At 45.3% G+C, this 23,337-nt stretch overlaps 1 protein-coding gene across 1 annotated transcript in view; it reads left to right on the top strand.

The window, feature by feature from the left end:
• The first annotated feature begins 7,385 nt into the window (after positions 1-7,385).
• The window catches only part of Bmerb1 (bMERB domain containing 1), an 89,650-nt gene continuing 73,698 nt past the window's right edge, over positions 7,386-23,337 (top strand). The window contains exon 1 of the mRNA XM_057774125.1: positions 7,386-7,652. Coding sequence (XP_057630108.1) covers positions 7,550-7,652 — 103 coding nt within the window. The 5' untranslated portion in view covers positions 7,386-7,549. The remainder of the gene's footprint in view (positions 7,653-23,337) is intronic.

Raw genomic sequence — 23,337 nt, 5'->3', positions numbered from 1 at the left:
GGCGGAAGGTGGCCACTCTGCACAGGTGGCCATGACAGCAGCTACCGAACTGGAAGCATTGTTGCTCAGTCTAACGGGAACACTGCTGCAGTGGTGGCCTGGTCCTCTGGGCTTACAAATTCTGTGTTCCTCAAGTGTTCGATGCTGAATCCATTCATTTTTGAGATGATAGAGCAACATCTTGGTGTGGGTGCTTGGGAAATGCAGAAAATGGAAAGGTAAGCTTCCCCTCTTATCTCAACTTGAGAAACAACTGCTGTTGGTAACACTTTCCTAGGTGGATTTCATGCAGTATACGCAATATTTAGGCAAGTGTGGGGTGGTGCATGGCTGAAGGCTCAGCTCTGGAGAGGCCCAGACAGGAGACACAGAAGTTCAAGGTCATTCTCAGCTACAGTTCAGAACTGGGCATTGAGTTGACACATATTCTCAGCAGCTATGCCATCTCTGAGCTCAAGGAAGAGGGGAAAGAAATGGAAAGAGCTGGAACACAGGGAAACGGGCAAGAGATGCCATCTTTTGATCGTGGCAGGGCCACTTCAGTTATCTCACAGCAGTTGTGGTTAGTTGCCCAAGACTGGCTCTGCTGGGCTGTCAAGATGGCTAGGTGGGTAAAGGTGCTTGCCAGCAATCCTGGAGACCTAAACTCAATTGCAGGTACCACGTGATAGAAGGAGGAACTAACTCCTGCAGGTTGTCCTCTGATAGTCACGTAAGTACAGGCATGCACACACACACACATTCATGGAATAATAATAATAATATGATGATAATAATAATAACAACAACAATAATAAATGTCTCTGTCCACAATCATGGAAAACGCACACACCAACAATAAACACCCCTGACATTTCCCCCTTCATTTAACACATAGAAAGTAAACATAAAACATGAGCCATCAGTTACGACGGTGATAGCTCATGCCTATAATTTTGATAGTCAGGAAGTTGAGGCAGAAGGACCATTAAGAGTTTGAGGCCCGCCCCCCACCACACACCAGATTCTTTAATACCAGCATCTCTATAACTCCAGCCTCTGCTTCTATAGTTTCCACAACTTGACCTTGTTGCCTGCCAACTGAGGGTAGCTTCACTCAATGCTCACTCTCCCAAAACTGGCCATGCTGTCTCTGTCCCTTGTCAGCCCTTCACACTCAAGGCCATTTGCTGAGAATGGCTGTCATCAGGAAGGAAGAAGTGCGTGGTCTCTCTCCCTTTAAAAAAGTGGCCACTTCCCTCCTCGCTCTCTCTTACTTCCTGCTCTGCTCCCAGCGACTAGACTCCCTTCCTGATTGCGCAGAGGGCTGTTGTCTGGGACGGTGATCTGTAAGTTTTTCCCCTTTTAAATAAATAACCATTCTATTAATCATAATTCCAAACTGGTGCGAGATTGTTTGTGACTTACGCCTTCGCCTTCAGAGTTCAAATCCACAGCACCCTTATAAAACTCTGGGTGTTTTAATACACACTGTGATCCCATTGTTGGAAAGGCAGAGACAGGAGGATACCTAGTATCTCCTGAACTGATTAGCCCCTGGGTTCAGTAAGAAACCCTGCCCTAAAGAATATGAAAGAAAGCAATTGAAGAAGATAGCTGATCGTGTTCTGGTACAGATGGGAAAACCCTTTCCCCCCCAAAAATATGTAACTTCATATGTCTTTGTTTTGCTTAGGTTGGATCCATGACCTTGAGTATAATGCTAAGCATACACTCTAATACCTTCCTAGGCCCTTAGCGCCTGTAGTTTCCAGTTCTTTGTTGCTGTTTCTTTCTGGCTTTGTTTGTTTTCAAGTCAAGATCACATGTAGCCCAGCTAGTCTCGAATCCTGATCCCCCTGTTTCTACTAGCCAAGAGCAACCATGCTGGGTCCTTTCTGTTTTGTTTTATTGAGACAGAATTTCTCTGTGTAGCCCTAGCTATCCTGGAACTCCCTCTGCATACCAGACTGGCCTCAAACTCAGAGACACACCTGCCTCCTCTGCCTCCAAGAATGTGGATTAAAGGTATATGACACCATGCCCAGTGGCTTGGTTCATTTCATTGGTTCATTTCATAAAAATTTATTATTTTTGTTTATGTCTCTGACTATGTGTGTATGCACACATGACTGAAGGTCCCTTTAGAGACCAGAAGATGGCATCAAATCCCATGAAGTAACAGTTATAGGTAGTTGTAAGCATCTTAATGTGGGTCCTGGGAAATTAGGCCTATGCAAGAGCAGCAAGTCCTCTTAACTGCTGAGCCATCTCTACAGCCCCATCAGTTGATTTTTTTTTAAGTGTTGCTTAATAGCGTGACATAAAATCAGTTAATTAACTTTCCAGGTGGCATAAAAGAACAGCTTTCTTAAGTTAAAAAATATTTGATTATATATTTAATTTCTAATATACATAAGTACTATTTTATAGTAAATATAAATATATAAATACTTAAATTTTGTTGCATTTATTTATTCATTGTATGTGTGTGTGTGTTTGGACAGGAGTAGATGCCATGTAGAGGTCAGAGGACAATTTGTAGCAGCTGGTTCTTTCCTTCTATCATGGGAGTCCCAGAGCTGAAACATGGGTTATGATGCTTGGCAGCAGATACTTTAACCCACTGAGCCATCTTGTCAGTTCTGAGCTCAGGGATTATTGGCCTGTACCACCACACCCAATTGTTGTTGGGGTTTCTATCCTGCCTGTTTCCCACAATCGTTAAGTCCCAAAGAAATCACACAGAGGTCTACATTAACTATAAACTGATTGGCCCATTATCTCAGGATTCTTATTAACTCTTATCACTTATATTAGACCATTATTCTTGTCTATGTTAGCCACATGGCTTGGCACCTTTTTCCGTGAGGCAGTTATAGCTTGCTTGCTCTGTGGCCAGGTCAGGACTGCAGAATCTGCTTCCTTCTTCCCAGAATTCTCCTTTTCTCATTGACCCAACTCTACTTCCTGTCTGGTTGTCCCACCTATACTTTCTGCCTGCTACTGGCCAATCAGTGTTTATTTAAAATATAATTGACAGAATACAGAATTGTCCCGTACCACTTCCCCCCCCCCCTTTTTTTAAACAAGAACTCTGAATCTAATATCTTTTGTTTAGCTTTTCTCCTTACCATTAGCCATAACAACTTGTAACCAACATCTAAACTAAGGAAAAAATCTATAGTCCATTTTTTTGGGAATGTGGGCATAGTTTTCCAGGCTACTTCCTCCTGGTTTGGGGTGCTGATAATCTTATGGGGACCTAAAGAAAATTTAGAATTATGATCAAGTCCTGACTGGAGTATCCTGTGAGTCTTGATCATCTCAGGCAGCAGTCTTGAATCTGTTCTGGATGTAGAACTCAGACATCTAGGCCATCTGTTCCTACTGGAGATTTCTCAGGTGGTCTTCCTTGATCAAACCTGATTTTTCTTAACTCAGAATGAATCCACAGCCTCTTATTTCCTGTGGAAACAAAAGCAAATTCTCTTCTCCAAAGTAACATACCTTTTGACTTCAATTTTGAAGTCAAGGTATTTTCAAAATATTTATGTTGGATTAATTCAGCAGCATTTATAAACAAATATCTTTTAGCAATTGCTCCTCCCTCAGCATCCAAACAACTCAAAGAGAGCCTAATAATACACAGTATCCAGATTCTCTTTGTGTTTTCCATCTTTACGTGGCTTTATTTTAAACTTTATTTCTTTTATTTTTACTTTTAATTTTTGGCTTTTTGAGAGAGGTTCTCTGTGTGTCTTTGGCTGTCCTGGAACTTCCTCTGTAGACCAGGCTGTCCTTGAACTCACAGAGATCCACCTGCCTCTGCCTCACAAGTGCTGGGATTAAAGGTGTGTGCTACCACACCCAACTATTCTCTCTTTTTTTTTCTTTTAAGGACTTTATGCTTTTTTCTCCCAAGCCTACATATATTTTAAACACACAGTAAACCACTTAAAGGTTTTTTTTCATCTTTGAATCTACTTTTACTGCATATCTCTCTCTTTTTCTGACCACATGAGTCTTTAATTTACCAAGCAATATGGGTAGGATTAAAGCCATGGCTTTGACGGCTGGATCCAGCCCATTCTTTAGCTTTCTGAGATTCCAGCCTCATGGCAGAGGTACTGGCTGTAGCCATGTTTATTTCTACAACTCTGTGGCATTTCAAGGTCCCTGCCACCAAACAAGCTGCAGCAGTCTGCTCACAAACCACACTCAAATGCTCTATAGCTGGAACTCCTGCCTGAAGACTCAGAGTTTGCATTGGCAGGATGGCCCAGAAAGCAGGAATTTTAAAATGGCATGGCTTTTTATCTTGCTACGGCCAAAACCCAAAAAGCATGCAGTCAGCTTCTCATCAACACTATTTAAGTGTTTCATGGCAGGACCTCTTAAAAGAGCTACAAGGTTTTGCAGCTAAAGCTGAGTCAGGAAGCCTCTCTTAAATGAGACACATTTGCCTCTAGCAAACAGAGCCCACCTGAGAAATTGCTGCTATCAACGAATCATGCTTTACTCTTTTTTGTCTAGAATAACTTCCCAAGCTCTCTCAGGCTTTATGTGGATGCAGTTGTCCTTGTGGGCACCAATCTTATTTCAATTCTTTGGGGTTTTTTAAGATTTATTTTTATTTTATGTGTATGGGTGTTCTTACTGTGTATCTGTACACATGCATGAAGTGCCCTTGGAAACCAAAAGAGGACACTGGGTACCTTGGAACTGGAGTTTCAGACTGTTGTGAGTTGTCTTTTGGGTTCTAGGAATGGAACCTGGGTCTGATGTGTGAAATCCTTCTGTATATGTTTTGCTTTTATTGGTTAATGAATAAAGAAACTGCTTTGGCCCGTGATAGGGCAGAGTAGAGTTAGGCAGAAAAACTAAACTGAATGCTGGGAGAAAGAAGGCGGAGTCAGGGAGAAGTCATGTATCCCAGCTGGAGACAGATGCTGGATGGAACTTTGCCTGTAAGCCACAGTCACTTGGCAATACACAGATTTATAGAAATAGGTTGGTTTAAGATGCAAGAGCTAGCCAATAAGAAACTAGAGCTATTAGGCCAAGCAGTGATTTAATTATACAGTTTCTGTGTGATTATTTTGGTTCTGGGCAGCCAGGAACAAACAAGTGGCCTCTGCCTACACCTGGCCCTCTGCAAGAACAGCCAGCATTCATAACTACAGAGACTCCAACTTCCTTGTTTCATTTCTCATGCTTGGTAATAAAGGAAATAAGGTATTACTTTATGTTTTTTACCTAATTAGGTTAGGACCTCTCAGAATTGGCCAAATGGTGAAACCTTATCTCAATTCAAACTTCCACACAAAAGAGAACAAAACCTGGCATTATAATTTAGGTTTAGTTTTTTTAGGACTTTTTGAAGCTAGCTCCTTTTTCTCTCATAAGCTGTTTAGGAGTTCACTGTTGATAATTTTTTAAGCGACAGAATTGTTTTCTTGAAAACCTTGTCTGCTTTACACTTCCAAGTCTTAAAAAAAAAGATACCAATGTCCCCAGATACATCACAAAATAGCCAGCAAGTAGTAAGCCAGCATCTCTTGACCTAGAGAACCTTGTCTGTTCCTCCCCTCCGTGCAAAATATACCTGCAGTTAAGGTGCTGCAGAGACAGTTTGGCAGGTAAGAGTGTGCATGACGCTTGCAAAGAACCCGAGTTTGGTTCCCAGCACCCGTGTCTGGTGGCTCACAACAGCCTGTAATTTCAGCTCCAGGGGATCTAAAGCCTCTGACCTCTGAGAGCAGCGCTTGTGCTCACATGCACCTCCCCCACATGCACCCCAGCTTATGCACATACATATCATTTTTAGATTTTTTAAATATAACCACAGGGGCTGGAGAGTTGGTTCAGGGGTTAAGAACACTGGCTACTCTTCCAGAGGAACCAGGTTCAGTTCTCAGCACCCACATGACAGCTCACAACTGTCTGTAACTCTGGTTCCAGGAGATCAACACCCCCCACAGATATACATGCAGGAACAAACAATTAAAAATATAATATAACCACAGTCAAGGAAATTATAACAATAAGTGGGGGAATCCAAATTCATATATTCTGGATTCAAGGGCTGATTTGGTACCTGGGAAATGTGGGGATATGGGTAAGTGAACTCTCTGAATGTCAATTCTGTCTTCTGTAAAATTAGGGGGAGTGGAGTGCTAGCTTCCACAGAGACATTGGTAAGTGTTTTATGCTTAGCGATCATTCAATAAGTAGTATTGATTTTTATCAGCCTAGCTGCTGATTACATTTATTTATTTATTTATTTACTCATTCATTCATTCATTCATTCATTCATTTGAGACATGGTCTAGGCTGTCCTCAAACTCCTTACAGAGCCAAAGATGACTTTGAATCTCAGATTCACCTGTCTCTACTTATGCATTAGGCTTTTGCAATGCTGGGGATAGGACCCAAGGCTTTGCTCATGTTATGGCAAGCATTCTACCCACCGAACTGCATTCTCATTTCTTACTTACTTATATACACCATATATACATATGCACAATATATACATATATAATATACATATTGTGTATACATATACATACACACATACATAGTGTGTGTATGTGTATATGTATGTATGTGTATATATACATATATATATGTGTGTGTGTGTGTGTGTGTGTAGGCCAGAAGTTGGTGTAAGGTGTCTTAGGAAGTCCTAGGAATCCTCCTGTCTCTGCTCCCAGCGCTGAGATTAGAAGTATACACTGCTGCACCTGCTCCTCTTTTAATGTGGGTTCTGGGGCTCAGTTGTGGGTCCTCATGTTTGGGCTGTGAATGCTGTACCAATTGAGCCCCATTGCCAGTCCTGACCCTATATTTTAATGCTACCATGTTTGGTCTCTATGATTATTCTCCAGGTTTATGAAGATCAGTGTTCCAAATAGCTTTGTCGGCCGTATGTCCAAAATATTTTTGCCTCTCTTGTTTCTGTGCATACAAATACACAGGATTGACACAGGTGTACACACACACACACACACACACACGGTGGGTGTCTGCTGCTCTTCTTTATATGTAAATCATGCACATAAACGCGAACAACACAGATCCCTCGAGCTGGGGTCCACATCCTTCACGAAGGCCATATCATCTGCAGATACATTCTGACTCACCAGTCACACTTGAAACCTACCGGCCCTCTGACAGACCCCAAGCCTCCCACAATAGCTATATCCAATCACGCAAAGCCTCCCCACTGGCTCCAATATGGGCAGGTATCTTATTCTTGCTTCCTCTGCAGATGATTTTATTTTAGTTGTTTTTGTTGTTCTAAAGAGTTTATCATCTGTCCCTCTTTCTCCCTACCCAGCCCCCAAACCTCCCCCCTCCAGCTTCCATTGCGCATGTGTTATGCATCCCTCCCCCATCCTGGGTACCAGTTGGGCTCTTTAGGGTGCTGGCAGTTGAAGAGATGGAGCCGCTTCCTCGGGAACACCGGGCCCCTTAAAACGCTGCTAATCGGAGCCGCCTTCCTCCCTGCAGCCTTCAGCAAGGATGGAGTGAAAGCGGATCCCTTGACTGTTCACGAGGATTAGCAATGGAATTAAAGCAATCTCTGTCTGTCCATCTGGAAGCTGAGAAGCCTCTGAGGCGCTATGGGGCGGTGGAGGAGACAGCATGGAAAGCAGAGCGACTGGGAAGTAAGTGTTTGGGCAAGGAATGGGTGGGGACAATGGGGACCCGTGTGCTGGAGCTGGTGACTCCTAGTGCGGGGGTGGGGGGAACGTGGGTGAGCTGACAGGGGAAGCGCCCCCACAGACCGGCTTCCAGTGTTGCACAGCAGTGATGTTCTCCCTATAAACAAAAGAGGGGACCCTCCAGGGCTGGGCTGCACCGGGAGGCTCCTCAGGAAATCACAAGGCAGCTAAGCCAGGAAGAGCCTGGGCCGATCAGGGAATCTCAGATCTCGGAGCCGGAGGCTACTGCTGCGAAGGATAGTCTTTCCTGCAGCCCAGAAAGGAGGATATTAGAGCGTTGAAATGCTTGAGGTCGCAGGAGCCAAGGGCCAGCTTGGGAAGCGCCCACGTACTGGAGATGGGGGAGTGTCTGCTTGCTTCCCTGCCTTGAGGTTCAGGGCATAGCTTAAATCCCAGCATCTTCCCACCCCTCCTGGGTCAGAGGAGAGGTGAAAGAGCAAGCAAGGGCAAGGTCAGCCCTGTGCACACCCCCACTCTTCTGGTCCTTGACTTAATGATCCGATTTGGTTTGTGTTCAGCCCCAGCTGGCGGTTTTGAAACAGATCTCTGCACTCACCGATTCTCTCTGTGGTGTTTGGTATCAACAGACATTGCTAAATATATTCAAGACTTTTCCTTTCAGTCTGTTGGATATGATACTTAAAGCTGCAAAATGTGGAGGCTGTCTGGAAAGTCTAGGGTCACTGATGTCTCTGCAACTCTAGGGATTTCCCAGTGTCCTCCACCCACCTCCTGCTCTGGTATGCCTTGCTCAGCAGCCCTGGTGTATGTAGTCTGCCAGGCTGCAAGAAGCCCTCTTGTCTTCTAGGGAACCTGCAGCTGCCAGCTCTGAGGCAGGGTCTCCAGCCTCAGTGACCTTTCCCAGGAAGAGTCGCTGAGTTACATGTACTTAAAGTATTATAAATACTCTCCTTCCCATCTTCACTCGAGAGAGAGAGAGAGAGAGAGAGAGAGAGAGAGAGAGAGAGAGAGAGAGAGTGTGTGTGTACACATGAGCATGCACACATGGTTGTTTTCTTCATACTTGTAACTGTGGACTCAATAGCTTAGCTATATTGTATTTGGATCTCAAGTTCAAATATCTTCATCCCTGTTATGGTGGGCGTCATAATCCTTCCAACCTCCCTCCTTTCAGTTTCTTTCTCCTTTTAACACCCAGGTCCGTTCTTCTGCTTCATCCTCTCTAACTCTTTGGCTTTGGCATTTTGAGGTGATCTCAAAGCTGCAGGTCTATTTTACAAGCTCAAAATAATGCCACTATTGGGTGCTTTTATTGTTAGATCGCCATGCCCTGAGAACTCAGACACAGCGCTTCATTTCATCGCTGTTACTACGTCGTGTGGCCTCGAGACACCCCTCGCGTGAGAAGGCTGGGACTTTCTCGGTGACACAAACAGGAACGATAGGAGCAGGATGCAGACCCAGTTGGCTGAACTCCACACATCTGTGGTGAAGGTTTACTGCTTTCATAGTTCAGGAACCTTCCTGGTCTGTTTCAAAGATGGTTAGTGATTTCACAGCAGATAGTGGCCCTGTTGGTCCTGCAGTCCACAGTGCTAGAAAGAACATTGGGTCCCCATAGAGTAGAAGCCAGCCACAGTTGAGGACTCTCAGGTTTGACTAGGGCTTTTTGGCTGACAATGTGGCAAGGGGCATCTCTGTTCTCACTCTACTCTGTCCTTTGAAGGTGGGGATAATATTATATACCATATGGCTTTATCATGAATACTAAAGATGGTGCATGCAACACTCAGGGGAGATCTCAGGACACAGTTATATTTCAATAGCTCGTCCTCCATCTGTAGAGGGAACTCCTTTTATCCTTTCCATGAAACTGCATAAAGACTCTGGGTCAAAACTGAAATATTAGGCAGATCTGTGAGTTCTAGGCCAACCAGGTCTACATAGCAAGTTCCAGGCCAGCCAGGGCTACAAAGTAAGACCCTGTCTCAAAACTAAAATGAAAAGCAAGCTGAAATATTGATCAGTTCTCTAACAGCTCATACCCCACTATCCCCCACAATCCCCCACAATCCCCCACTATCCCCCACTATCTCCCACTATCCCCCCACGGTCTCATATGACCCAGCCTGGCCTCGAACTCTGTAACCAAGGATGACCTTGGATTCCCCTGCTTCTCCTCCCAAGTGTTGGGTGCAGGTGTGTGGCAGCCAGCATGCCAGACTCCTTCCTCGCTCTTCCCTTACAGCTTTGCATTCTCTTGCCTTTTCATTGGGGAAAACAAAATTTAAGCATATAGGGAAATCGAGGTAAGAATTAAATTTATGCCATCTAAGTCCCTGAAAATTTTGTGCTTCTGACTCCCTGATCCTTTCTGTTCCAAACCATCCAAGTTTCTGAGACTTGTTTCATGGTTCAATAGCAGATCATTTTCCTTGTGTACATTGGCACAGAGCCCCAACCTGTCCCCTAGCTCTTTAAGCTATTCACATCTGAAATCTCCTCAAAGCAGGGATCCAGAGGCTCACTTTAGAAACTTGAATTTGGCAAGTTTTGGTATTTTGATTCCTGTTTACAATCAGGCATTTGGGGATTTTTGTTTATGCGTAGAAGTCTTCTTAACTTCCAAGTGATCTACAGAGCTATCCCATAGGTTTGGGCCTCTATTTGTTTATTAATGAAGGTGGAAATTAGTAACGCTGGGGCTATGGGCAAACTACTGCAAACCTGTGCTGTAATACTGACCTGTTGAAGGAAGAAAGATCCCATTAAGAAGATTCTGCCTCACCTCTGCATGCATTTAAAGATTTTTCTGAAGAACCGAAAAAAGGAGAAAGATGGTAGACTTGGTTGCTCTTAGCTGAGATTGTATTAACTGCTTCCTTTCATCTCGATAGAATATTTAAGTATTTATGTACTCTGACTTATTTACACACAAAGTCTCATGTAGTCCAGGCTGATCTTGAACTGGCTATATAGCCAAAGATGACCTTGTCATGTTATTACCGTGTGTGTGTGTGTGTGTGTGTGTGTGTGCATTCAAGCACTGTGGCATACATGTAGACATCCAAGACAATTTGCAGAAGTCAGTTCTCTCCTTCTATCATGTAGATAACATCAGGCCCGGTGTCCCGAGTCCTTACTGACTTGACCTTCTGATCCTCCTGCTTCTACTCCTGAGTTTATGGCTATGCACCACCATGCCTGGGTTTGCATTGATAGGACTCAGACTTGGGACTGTGTGCGTGCTAGGCAAGTGCTCTGCCAACTGAGCTGCACCCTAGCCCTCAAGTGCAGCATTTACTTAATTTACTGTCATTCTTATTTGTAGTACACAGGGCCCCGTGAATGCTAGACAAGCGCTCTATCACTGAGCCATATTTTAAAGTCATCTGGGCTTTGAACCCCTCACTGTAGTCCAGGTAAGAACCTGGAACCCCCTCAGGCCTGTACCACCTGATGCAGCTCCAGGTCCAGTTTTTAGATGGAGACACGTGATGTGCTGTAGTCACAGGAGAAGAACAGAAGCGGTGCGAGGGTCCATGCCTGTCATCTAAGCCCTAGGTCTCAGAGAGGCAGGAGGACCTGGACTTCAGGCTCTTTCTTGGCTACAAAGAGTGTTTGAGGCTAGTCCTGTCAAAAAGCAAATAACTAAAAATGGCAGAACCGGAGTTGGAAGTCAGGTGAAGTAAGTTCAAACTAACCCTGTCCTCTCCAGCTCTGTTACCATGGGCATATAGTTGAAGCTATATTCCTGGTTGCTTTATCTGTAAAATAGGAATAAATGGGGCTGAAGAGATGACTCAGTAGTTAAGAGCTCTTGACCTAAGTTCAGTTCCCAGCAACCACACTGGGTGGCTCATAACCATCTGTACCTCCAGCTCCAGGAGATCTGACATTGTCTTCTGAACTATACAGACACCTTCATAAGTGTACACACAAATAAATAAATAAACACTTTAAAATGGGAAGAATCATAGTAACAGATGCTTGGGGCTTGCTCTAGAAGGACAGAATGAGGTCATTTAACACACAACCTTGTGTGCTACAAGCCCCAGGTTAGTGCCAAATGGCTGTTGTTACAGCAGACAAGTAGAAACCCTTTGTATGTGAAGAGATCATTGAAAGGCTGTGTGGATGACGACAGCATTCATGCTACCTTCTTCACAGAAGTGTGTACAAAAAGACACTTTTTGCTTTGTTTTGTTTTTTTGAGACAGGGTTTCTCTGTGTAACAGCCCTGGCTGTCCTGGAACTTGCTCTGTACACCAGGCTGGCCTCAAACTCCAGGAGCTCCGCACGCCTCTGCCTCCCGCTGCTGGCTGCTGGGATTAAAGGCGTAGCCACCACCGGGCTAGAAAGACTCTTCCAGTGACCTACTTCGTGCTTCTTTTTAGTTCTGGGGATTGAACTGGGGCCTCACGAATGCTAGAAAATCATCTAGTGTTTTCTCACTTGAGACAGATTCTAAGAAATTGCTTCCATTAACCCTTGCCCTCTTTAACCTTTACCAGGTAGCCCAGGCTAGCCCCAAAGTTGAGCTCCTCTGTCTCTACTCCACCCCCCACCCGTCTTTGACAGCATTTTCCTGTAAGCGTGGGTTTTTTTTTTTTTAATAACTCGGCTGGAAAATTCATAGTGACATTTTACTGTAGCAAGGTCTACAGAAATGTTGCTTTCACACTACTGTAAATAATTAAGGAAGACACGAAGACACAGTGCCTTTGAGAAAGCCTGGGGCTCTCAGAGAGCACAGCGGCCTGTTGTCAGGGTCCTGTCATGGCAAATCTGAGTGTGCCCTAAAGGATGGTCAGGACTGGGGGAGGGGATGAGGAAAAGATGGCCCTGGGGGGGAGGGGGCACCAAGGGCATCGGGGTGGGAGAGGCTGTGGTAAAGTCGCCAGCCCAGGCAGCAATCTTCCCAGAAGTCCCTGGAGGATGACTGTTCTTTACAAGTCCAGGGATGTGAAGCAGCTAGCAATCGGATCATTAACTGGCCAGCTACTCTGTTAATAAACAATACTGAGCTTGAAGTAATGTGACTTTGCTGCCGCTCTGTGTGACACATTGTTGCGGGGAAGGTTTGACTCATTTCCCTTGACTTTCTAGTTAGGACAGATAATTGTATTATTCTTATTTTTAGCATTTTTCCTTCTTTTTTTGTTTTTTGTTTTTGTTTATTTTGGTTTTTTTCTTTTGTGCTTTTGAGACAGGGTTTCTCTGTAGTTTTGGAGCCTGTGCTGGAACTAGCTCTTGTAGACCAGGCTGGCCTCAAACTCCCAGAGATCCGCCTGCCTCTGCCTCCCAAGTGCTGGGATTAAAGGCGTGCGCCACCACCACCAGAAGGCTGCATTTTCCTTCTTAGTATAAAAATAATGTGTTCACTTTTTGTTGTACTCTAGAGTCAGAACCTCACATACCCCAGGCTAGCTTCCACTCACCACAAAGCCGAAGATATCCCCGAGCTCCTGCTTCTTCTGCCTCCACCACGAAAGTGCTGCCGTGGCAGTGTTCACGAAGGGCACAGCACTGAGCAAGGCAAAGGCCCTCCCACAGTCAGGGGATGTCAGGGTTAGGGATGAGGGTGTCAGATAATGTCTGAGCAGCATGCCAGCCATGATACATGTTTTCTGGGAATTGTCAGAGAGGAGCCCTGCTCATCTGGCCATCAGGAAGTGACTGTTTGTTGAACGCTTTGACATTTTGGCATGCAAATAGCAAGGAATCCAAGCTCTGGATGCAAAGACAGAGTATTCCAGGAAGAGGCAGGTGGCTAAGCTTAGCAGCTGCGACCCAATGAGTCAGGGCAAGGTGGTGCTTAGTCAGGAAGGAGGCAGGCCTGATATGACCTGTGGTTACAGTTTTTAAAATGTCTGAAGCTGACTACCGTGGTAAGACATGTTGCTGGGCCACGCTTTTCCATGTGTTAATATACTTATTTATTCTGTGTGTGGGAAGGGCATACGAAGGTCAGAGGAGAGCAGCCCATTCCTTCCTTCCACTATGTGGGTCCTAGGGTGGTTAGTTTTAACAGCAGCCTTTCCCCACTGAGTCATCTTGCTAACCCCTGCAGGGACAAACACAGGATGGCTTTTGTTTTCAAATGTTTATGCTGGCTACTGGGGGAGAGCAGGACCACAGAGGGGCAAGCTGTGATCCCACAACAGTGCTTGAGCTGCAACGACACCGCACTTCTTCCTTCCTGATGACAGCCATTCTCAGCAAATGGAGAAATGGCCTTGAGTGTGAAGGGCTGACAAGGGACAGAGACAGCATGGCCAGTTTTGGGAGAGTGAGCATTGAGTGAAGCTACCCTCAGTTGGCAGGCAACAAGGTCAAGTTGTGGAAACTATAGAAGCAGAGGCTGGAGTTATAGAGATGCTGGTATTAAAGAATCTGGTGTGTGGAGGGGGGCGGGCCTCAAACTCTTAATGGTCCTTCTGCCTCAACTTCCTGACTATCAAAATTATAGGCATGAGCTATCACCGTCGTAACTGATGGCTCATGTTTTATGTTTACTTTCTATGTGTTAAATGAAGGGGGAAATGTCAGGGGTGTTTATTGTTGGTGTGTGCGTTTTCCAAGACAGGGTTTCTCTGTATAGCTCTGGACTGTCCTAGAACTCACTCAGACTCAGAGATCCACCTGCTGGGGTAAAGGCATGCGCCACCACCCACCACGCCCAAGCCTTGCTATCTGAATGGTTATTAAATGGTTGTTAATAATACACAGTTGCTGAGAGTCAGCTCAAGCTCATTCACTTCTCATGCAGTTCTGTGCCATAGGCAGAGTTGTAATTCCCATTCTGTGCTTGGGAGAACTGAGGGATAGGGAGAAAAAGGAAGTTGCTGGAGAGCTTTTTAATACATATTATTTAGTTTTTAAAGACTATATAGGTCTGGCTGTCCTGGAACTCCCTCTGTAGACCAGGCTGGCCTCAAACTCACAGAGATCTGCCTGTCTCTGCCTCCTGAGTGCTGGGATCAAGAGTGTGCATCAGGGGGCTGGAGAGATGGCTCAGTGGTTAAGAGCATTGCCTGCTCTTCCAAAGGTCCTGAGTTCAATTCCCAGCAACCACATGGTGGCTCACAACCATCTGTAAAGAAGTCTGGTGCCCTCTTCTGGCCTTCAGGCATACACACAGACAGAATATTGTATACATAATAAATAAATATTGAAAAAAAAAAGAATGTGCATCATTATGGCGGACCTGCTGAAGGTCTTACAGGAGCCTAACCTGGTTCTAGGCTTCTCTGACTCCAAGTGTCTCCTTCCAGGGAGGTCCAGTATTCCTGGCCTACTGAAGGGGCAACAGAGATTGGAAATAAAGCAAGACACAGCCTGGAGCCTCAGAAAGCATACAGATGTGAGAAAAGGGGATGAAGTTAAAGCTAACAGTGTGGAATGAGACCTTTGCTCCATGGGAACACAGCGGGAGTAAGAGGAGACTGAGCTCACAGAGGGACTTCAGGCGGACAGCAAATAAGGATGTTTGCATTGGGCCTGTGAACTACGCAGTTTTTAGAAGTGAAAAGAGGAGAAAAGGACATTTCAGGTTAACTGCCAGTTTGAAGAGAGGGCATCTCAGGTAAGCCGCCTGCTCAAGGCAGGGGGAGGTGATTTCAAAAGCTGGAGGCCATGTACTAGCTTAGGGTTTTGCTTTGTTTATTTTTTTCCTGGCTTAATGAAATATGCTTCTATTGGCTTATGTGCTATTCCACGTGGTTCCCTTATGGCAATCACATGTTTCCTCCATGCACATGTGGTTTGGAAACTTCAGAACACTGGTTGTGAGTGTCCCTGAAGAGGCTAACACACTTGTTGGACAGGTTAAATGCCTAATGTGTACTAACTTCAGAGACAGAGTAGAAAAAGCCCAGGCTCTGCCCTAGAAGAATTCTCTGCCTGTGTTCCCTTTTTTCACTCTGCTGCTTCTTAGCAGCTGGACTCTTAGGCAATGTGCCTCACATCCTTAAACCTCATTTTCCTAATCTGTAAAGTGGGCACAGTCCCCTGAGGACTAAATGGGGCAGTGTCAGTAAGCACAGTGGTTGATATATCCGTGTCTATGCTACTGAAAGACATGGTGTTAAGGGTCAGTCAGCTTAGCTGATGTTTATTAAGAAGCGTCAAAGTAGAAGGCTCGGTGGATAAAGGCATTTATCATCCAGCCAGAAGACCTGTGTTTGGTCCCCAGAACTGGTTCCCATAGGTAGTTCTCTGACCCCTACACGTGCACACAGCACCCATTTCTCGGCTCAAAGGGGTGTGTGCACCAAACTGAAGAGATGGCTCAGTCAGGAAAATGCTTGCTGTGGAAGCATGAGAGCCCAAATTCAATCCCCAGATCCAACATAAGAAATGATGGCTTTGGTGGCATGCACTTTTATTAACTCAGTGTTGGGGACACAGGAAGACCTGTGAGACTCCATGACCAGCTAACTTAGCCTACTTGGCAAGCCACAGGCAGTAAGATATCCTGTCTTCAAAAGACAAGGTGGACAGTGCTTAGGGAACTGTGACTACACGTGCACACACATGTGTGTGTAGGGAACTGCTGCCACGCATGCACACACGTGTGCTTAGGGAACTACTGTCACACATGCACACACGCATGTGTAGGGAACTGCTGTCACACATGCACACACGCGTGTGTAGGGAACTGCTGTCACACATGCACACACGTGTGCTTAGGGAACTGCTGCCACACACGTACACATGCGTGTGTAGGGAACTGCTGTCACGCACGCACACACGTGTGTGCTTAAGGAACTACTGTCACACACGTGTGTGCTTAAGGAACTGCTGTCACACATGCACACACGTGTGTGTAGGGAACTGCTGCCACACACGCACACACGTGTGCTTAGGGAACTACTGTCACACACGTACACATGCGTGTGTAAGGAACTGCTGTCACACACGTACACATGCGTGTGTAGGGAACTGCTGTCACACACGCACACACGTGTGTAGGGAACTGCTGTCACACATGCACACACGTGTGCTTAGGGAACTACTGTCACACACATACACATGCGTGTGTAGGGAACTGCTGTCACACAGTACACATGCGTGTGTAGGGAACTGCTGTCACACACGTACACACACGTATGTGTAGGGAACTGCTGTCACACACGCACACACGAGTGTGTAGGGAACTGCTGTCACACACGCACACACACGTATGTGTAGGGAACTGCTGTCACACACGCACACACGCGTGTGTAGGGAACTGCTGTCACACACGCACAAGCTGATATAAAGAAATGCCTGCTAGGTGGGTGGAGCTGACTGTCCAGTGCTCACACATTGCCCGCACTTGGACCCTTCTTATTCAGTCAATAGTCACTGGCTGGGGAGGCTGGTAACCCAGAAGGCCTAGGTGCAAATGTATTTTGTAAATCTTCAATACTATGGCGTTGAACATCAGAGTCTTGATTAGTCTGCATTGGCTATCCATCTGCTTGACATCTTTTGTTCCAGAGGCTGTGCTTAGATCAATATTCTTACTTTCTTTTTGCAAGAAGTGAGGTTTTAAAATCACATATCTGGAATGGCATTGTTGTTGGGAAACAGTTACATTGAGAATGTAACTGTGGGTAGAGACTGGGGTAGGCTCCCCACAGGTACCAAGATCCCCAGTGCTTAGATACAACCACAGGTGGCACACTGTTCATAACCATGGCTTCTTTAGAGTCTCAAATACATGCACGCACACACACACACACACACGCACATGCGCACACACACACACACACACAAAAAGCCAAAACCACATTTAGCATCTGATCCATTGCTTCTTGGCTAAGATCAAGTGAATCATATTGGTCCATTCAAAAGGCGTTCAGATTCGTGGGGGAAAGGGGACATGCTGGTAGGATTGTGTCAGGTTGCCGTCTTTTTGGAAATTAATTGGATAACAACTCAGCATATTCATACGGGGGCTGTAGAGATAGCAGTAAAGCACCTCCATAATCGCATGAGAATAAGCGTGGTGCATCAGTGTGCTTCTGCAATCCCAGCACTAGGGCGGTGGACATGGGAAGACTCCTCGTGTTCCCTACTCAAGCAATCCAAGTCAGCGAGTGGCAGTTTCAGTGAGAAAACCTGTCTCAAAATATAAGATGGTGGAGGATAAAGGAAGACACCTAACATCAACCTCTGGCCTCCTCACCCTTGTGCTCACCTGCTCCTATTGAAACACACACACACACACAGACACACACACACACAGACACATACACACCTTACTGACGCTAACCTTTATTAAATACAGAGCCATTTATACATTCTGAAGAGAAACTATAGGAGTCTGTTCACTGGAGCTAGAAACACTACTTTACAAAGACCCTTTGCTGTACAGAAGTGGATGTACAGGATGGTGCTCATCCTGGACTAGTGCAAACTGGTCCAGCAGAACTGTCCAGGTGCCAGGAGCTAGGGATCAGTTCTGCCTTGGTTATTTCCCAGAGGCTCATGGGAGGGAAGACTAGGCTAGTTCATTCATCTCTGCTGAGACAGATCTTCTAATAAATGGGGACCTGATTCACAAGGTTGATCATGACCTGTGACCCGGTAGCTTTTCCTGTTGCTGTGATATAATTAATACCTGACAAAGGCAACTTAAGGAAGGAAGGACTTATTCTGGCTGGCACCATGAGGGCACAGTCCATCATGGTGAGCCCATCAAGACCGCAGCCACTTGAGGTGGGCGCTGGTCGAGCTGTGTCCAGTCAGAAAGCAGGGAGTGATGGGCGCTCCGCTCACCACACTTTCTTCTCTATTCAGCCCAGGACGCCAGCTCATGGGATGGCTCTGCCCATACTTGAGACAGATTTCCCCACTTCTGTTAACCCAATATAGGTAATGCTTCACAGGCATGCCCAGGGTTTGTTTCCTGGGTGACTCTAATACTGGTTTTCAAGGATTTTTTTCCCCTCTTTTGAGGCAGGGTCTCAGGCTAACTTGTAACTTACTAGGCAGCTGAGGATGACCTTGAACACCCGATCCTGCCTCTACTTTCAAGTGCTGAGATGACAGTGGGTATTACCACACATGTGTATTACCACACATGGTTTTTATGGTGCTGGAACTGAACCCCTGGCTTTGCACAAGTTAGGCAAGCACTCCAACTGAGCTAGACCCCCAGATCTTAAAGTTTACAATGTATTGCCGTTTAGTGCAATACCTTGAGTGAGATAAACATTAGCTGTCTCATCCTAATACATTTGTTCTTCCCTAAAGTTGATGCTGGTGGAATTACACAGTTTCTCCCCTTGAGCCTACAGGGCAGGAAAAGAGTCTATTCTATTGTTACATTCATGACCGAGAGACTCCAATAACAAATGGTGATCAACCAGAGAAAAGGTTAAGAATTTATCCATGCAGTTCAATGTTTCTTGTCTGAAACATCTGTGACCAGAAGTATTTTTGGTTGTTGATTCTGGACTGTTTGCATATATTTGCATATGCATAATGAGATGTCCTGGCAATGGGGCCCAAACCTCGACACTAAATTCATTTATGTTTCATATATAGCAAAACACAGAGCCAAGTCATTTTATACAATATTTTTAGTGTACTTCTGTGTTTATTATGATTCGTTACTCCACATTGGGTATGAAATTTTCAATGTGAATTGTGATATTGATGATCAAAAGGTTTCATCCTGGGGACATAGCTCAGCAGTAGAGTGCTGACCTTCCATGCAAAATGCCAACTTTTTGTGAGCTGGGCAGGAGTTCCAGCATGTTGGAGGTTGAAATAGGAGGGTAATTGTCTGAGTGAGACCATTTCCCCATAAAAAATATTCCAGGTGTTTAAGCATTTAAGACTTTTGAGGTTGGTATAAGTTTTATGGAACCGTGTGGAGGTCAGAGGTCAACCTTTGCTGTTATTCCTCAAACACTGTCCACCTTGTTTTTGTGTGTGTGACAGGGTCTTTCACTGACCTAGACTGGCTGGCTAAGTAGCCAGTCCCAAGGATCCTCCTGGATCCTCCTGTCCTGGTCATCCAACATTGGAATTACATGCAACTGACTTTTTTCATGGGTCCTGGGGATCAAAATAAGGTCCTCAGGCTTGTGCAGAAAGCATTTTGCTGACAGCCCTCCCAGTTCCTTGTGTGGCATTTCTTTCCTTTGGGCATATGCCACTCGAAGATCTTCAGGTTATAATTGCATGAGGAGGTTCGAGTGACCTTCCTCTTCCTGATGTTTCCTCCAATACCAAGGTGCCATATTTTGAAGTAACATGTTCTGAACCCCATTGTGGCCCCTTTCCAGGTCCTTAGCACCCACTAGGTTCTCTTTCTCTCTCTGTTTGGGGTATTTTTGTATTAATAGAATTCATCCAATATGTGACCTTCTCTGTTTGGCTCATTTCTTTAGCATCATCGTTTCAAGGCTCCTCGGTGTTCTAGCACACATCAGCCCTTCAAACCTCACTGCTGAATGCTGCGCTTATGGAGAGGAAGCTACATCCTGCTTGTCTACCCATCTGTAGATAGCTATCAAAAACCAGTCCTCACTCCATCATTGGGCTCCACCCCACAGCCAGAAATAGCTGAGTTCAGGATGCAAATACTCTAGTCTGATAGCATTCCTATCCCCTGTCTTCTTCTCCATCCCTAGGATATCACAGTCTCAGTGTCTGTACACCACATACACATACGCACACACAAGCTGAGATGTCATTGGTCACCCAGGGCACTTTTCATTCATGTGTTGTTTCCTATGCACTTTGGGAGGTGGCAATACAGAAGACATGATTCGTCCCTGGGAACTGATCCTGTTCCAGAGAAAGCTCCGAGTCCATTGGCTAGGCAGACTCAGGGCAGCAGCCAGGGCTCCTGTGTGCAGGGTATTTCTAGTTAGCCATCTGAAGTATTTTTGACTGTAAGTGGAAGTGACAATTTTTCCTTCACTTCAATTTGTCAAAAGCAGTAAATTTCCTAGTCAGGGAAGTTTGGAGAAAAATCAAAGCCATTTGAATGGGAGTTTCTTCTCATTTCCAGACGCTCTTAACTGTGTTTCCCTTCCACGGCTTTACTCTGAGCACAGGTAATACTTTTGATTGTCAGTGCTGTGTGTGTGTGTGTGTGTGTGTGTGTGGTGTGGTGTGTGTGCGTGGTGTGTGTGGCATGTGCATATGCATGTGTGTGTAGTGTGTATATGTGTGGTGTGTGTGTATGTCACAGCCTGTTTGTAGAGGTCAGAGGAGGCTAGCCATGTCATAGGCCTGTGCCCAGCATGTTTATGTGAGTGCTGGAGGTAGAACTCAGGTCTCAGCGCAAACACTTTACTAATCTGGACCATCCCCCAGCTCATTTCTTTCCTGAGGTGGAGGAGAAGGAAATGGCAGCAATGACCATTCCCACTAACATTCTAACACACCAGCTGCTCCTGCACATTGAGATGGTCTTCATCTCCCGTGGAGGTCACCACATCCGCATTCTCCATGATAACTCTCAGTGGCTTCTATTGCTGCCATCAGGCATAGAACAAATATGGACAATGCTGAGGAACATCCTATGGGAGTCATATCTGGCTGCACATTAGAGTCCTTCAAGTCACATTTAATACAATCGACCTGTTCCCTCCACCTTCCTTTCATACTGGGCTAAAGGCCTCTAACTCAGAAAGAAGATGATATTCCCAAGGTCTGGGGAGCAAAATAAATGAGTCTGAACCCACTTGTCTTATATATTTATTTATTTTTTAAGGAAAGAAATGAAAGCAAGGCTGAGGATGTAGCTCACTCTGTTTGCCTGGTATACACAAGGTCCTGTGTTCGATCCTCGGCATTGCATAAGCCAGGCACGGCGGTATGCCATGCCTATCTATAATGCAAGCACTTGGGATGCAGAGGCAGAAGGATCAGAAGTCAAAGACATCATCCACTACACGTGAATTTGAGGTTAGCCTGAGCTATGTAAGACTCTGTATTTAAAGAGAAAAAAAGCTAGTGAGAAAAAAAATGTCCCTTTATCAACCCCAATTACAGTGGCCAAACCCTGAATCTTCTCAGGAAAACATCTGATCCAAATGTTCACCTGCTGTGGTTCCCAGGTGAAACAAAGCAGCTATCCTAGACTAGACATTCCTACTTGATTACACAAGGCACCAATGCTCTCGTTACTATTTGTAAACATTCAAAACCTTGTCACTGATAGAGGGATGCAGAATTCATGTTCTGTGGGTCAACTCCTTCATAACTTTACTCCATTTTCTGAAAAAGAAGAGGAAGTAGAACAAGAAGAAGAAGAAGAAGAAGAAGAAGAAGAAGAAGAAGAAGAAGAAGAAGAAGAAGAAGAAGAAGAAGAAGAAGAAAGAGGAGGAGGAGGAAGAAAGGCAGCAAAGCATGCTTAGAAATGACTCATTTGGTTCCAGGCAGATGCAGTTGCTGGAGAAATGTGCCTGTACTGAGCCACCAGGTCTAAGGCAGGTTTCAGGTGGCACAGCGTGTTAGAGGCTCCGTGCTGCTCTGATGAGCAAATTGAATTAAGTTTATTTTGCTCATGCGCCACATACTTTGGTCCACAGTGGGTGGGCTCTGTGAAGAGCAGAGTGTGGGGTTAATCAAAGTTGCTCACTTCAGGGTACTGGGAAGCAGGGTGCCAGTATCCCCTTCAAGACCATGTACCACTGGCATAACTTCCTTCCACTTAAGAGGTTCACTTCACCCCCATAGTGGGTTCCCAGGCACTGAAGTCAGGTTATAAGGCTAGCCATCACATAGGTGTATAGGCCTTTCTTATGTGTTCTGTTCCCCACCCCCTTCTCTCTCTCTCTCTCTCTCTCTCTCTCTCTCTCTCTCTCTCTCTCTCTCTCTCTCTCTCTCTCTCTCCCGTCTTATGTAGCCCAGGCTATTCTTGAACTTCTTGGTGCTTCTGCCCTAGCCAAGACTACATGGGACTACATGGGACTATAGGTATGTACCACCTTGCTCAGCTATGTCTAGACATTTAACACATGTGCCTTTGGGGGACATTTGAGATTCGAACTATAGCATATGGCCAAAACAAAAACAAAAACAAAACAAAACCTTCCCATATTATTATAAAAAGATGATTTTTGGGAAAAGATAAAATCTTGTCACAAAGATAAAAACAAACAGAAGTTAGAAATTGTTGTCTAGGCCTGGAGCTAAAATTCAGTTGTAAGAGAGCTTGCATCCCCAACACCACGTAAAACTGCCTCTGGTGTTCAGTATCTGTTCTCTCTCCCAGCTCTTGGGAAGTGCTGGCAGGAGGATCAGAAGTTCAAGGCCATCCTCAGGATGCACCCTGAGTTTTAAAGCCAGCCTGGGCTATATAAGACCCTGCAAATAAATAATTATATACTACATTCATCTGAACCAATGTGAGATCCAGGCAGGCGCGACAACAGGTTTTAAAGGGCCTGAGGGACCGTGTAACCAGGAATACAGGATCATGTAGTTGATAGGGATACAGAGATGAGTGTTCCCCGAGAGACTGATGTTCTATAGGAGAGAACAGAATCTGCGTGTGGGCCAGAATAACTTGCATGCTGCCACTTCCACGGCACTTGTGCTGCAGAGACAAAGGGTAGGACTCGAGTCACCTCAGAGGCGACCTGAGATAGGGTTTTCCACAGAAGCACAGGCTCTCAGGAAGCACACACCCTCCCCATAAAATTCACGT

This window comes from Chionomys nivalis, chromosome 7 (assembly GCF_950005125.1).
Source record: "Chionomys nivalis chromosome 7, mChiNiv1.1, whole genome shotgun sequence".
Lineage (NCBI taxonomy): Eukaryota > Metazoa > Chordata > Mammalia > Rodentia > Cricetidae > Chionomys > Chionomys nivalis.
This window is presented reverse-complemented; position numbering and strand designations above follow the sequence as displayed.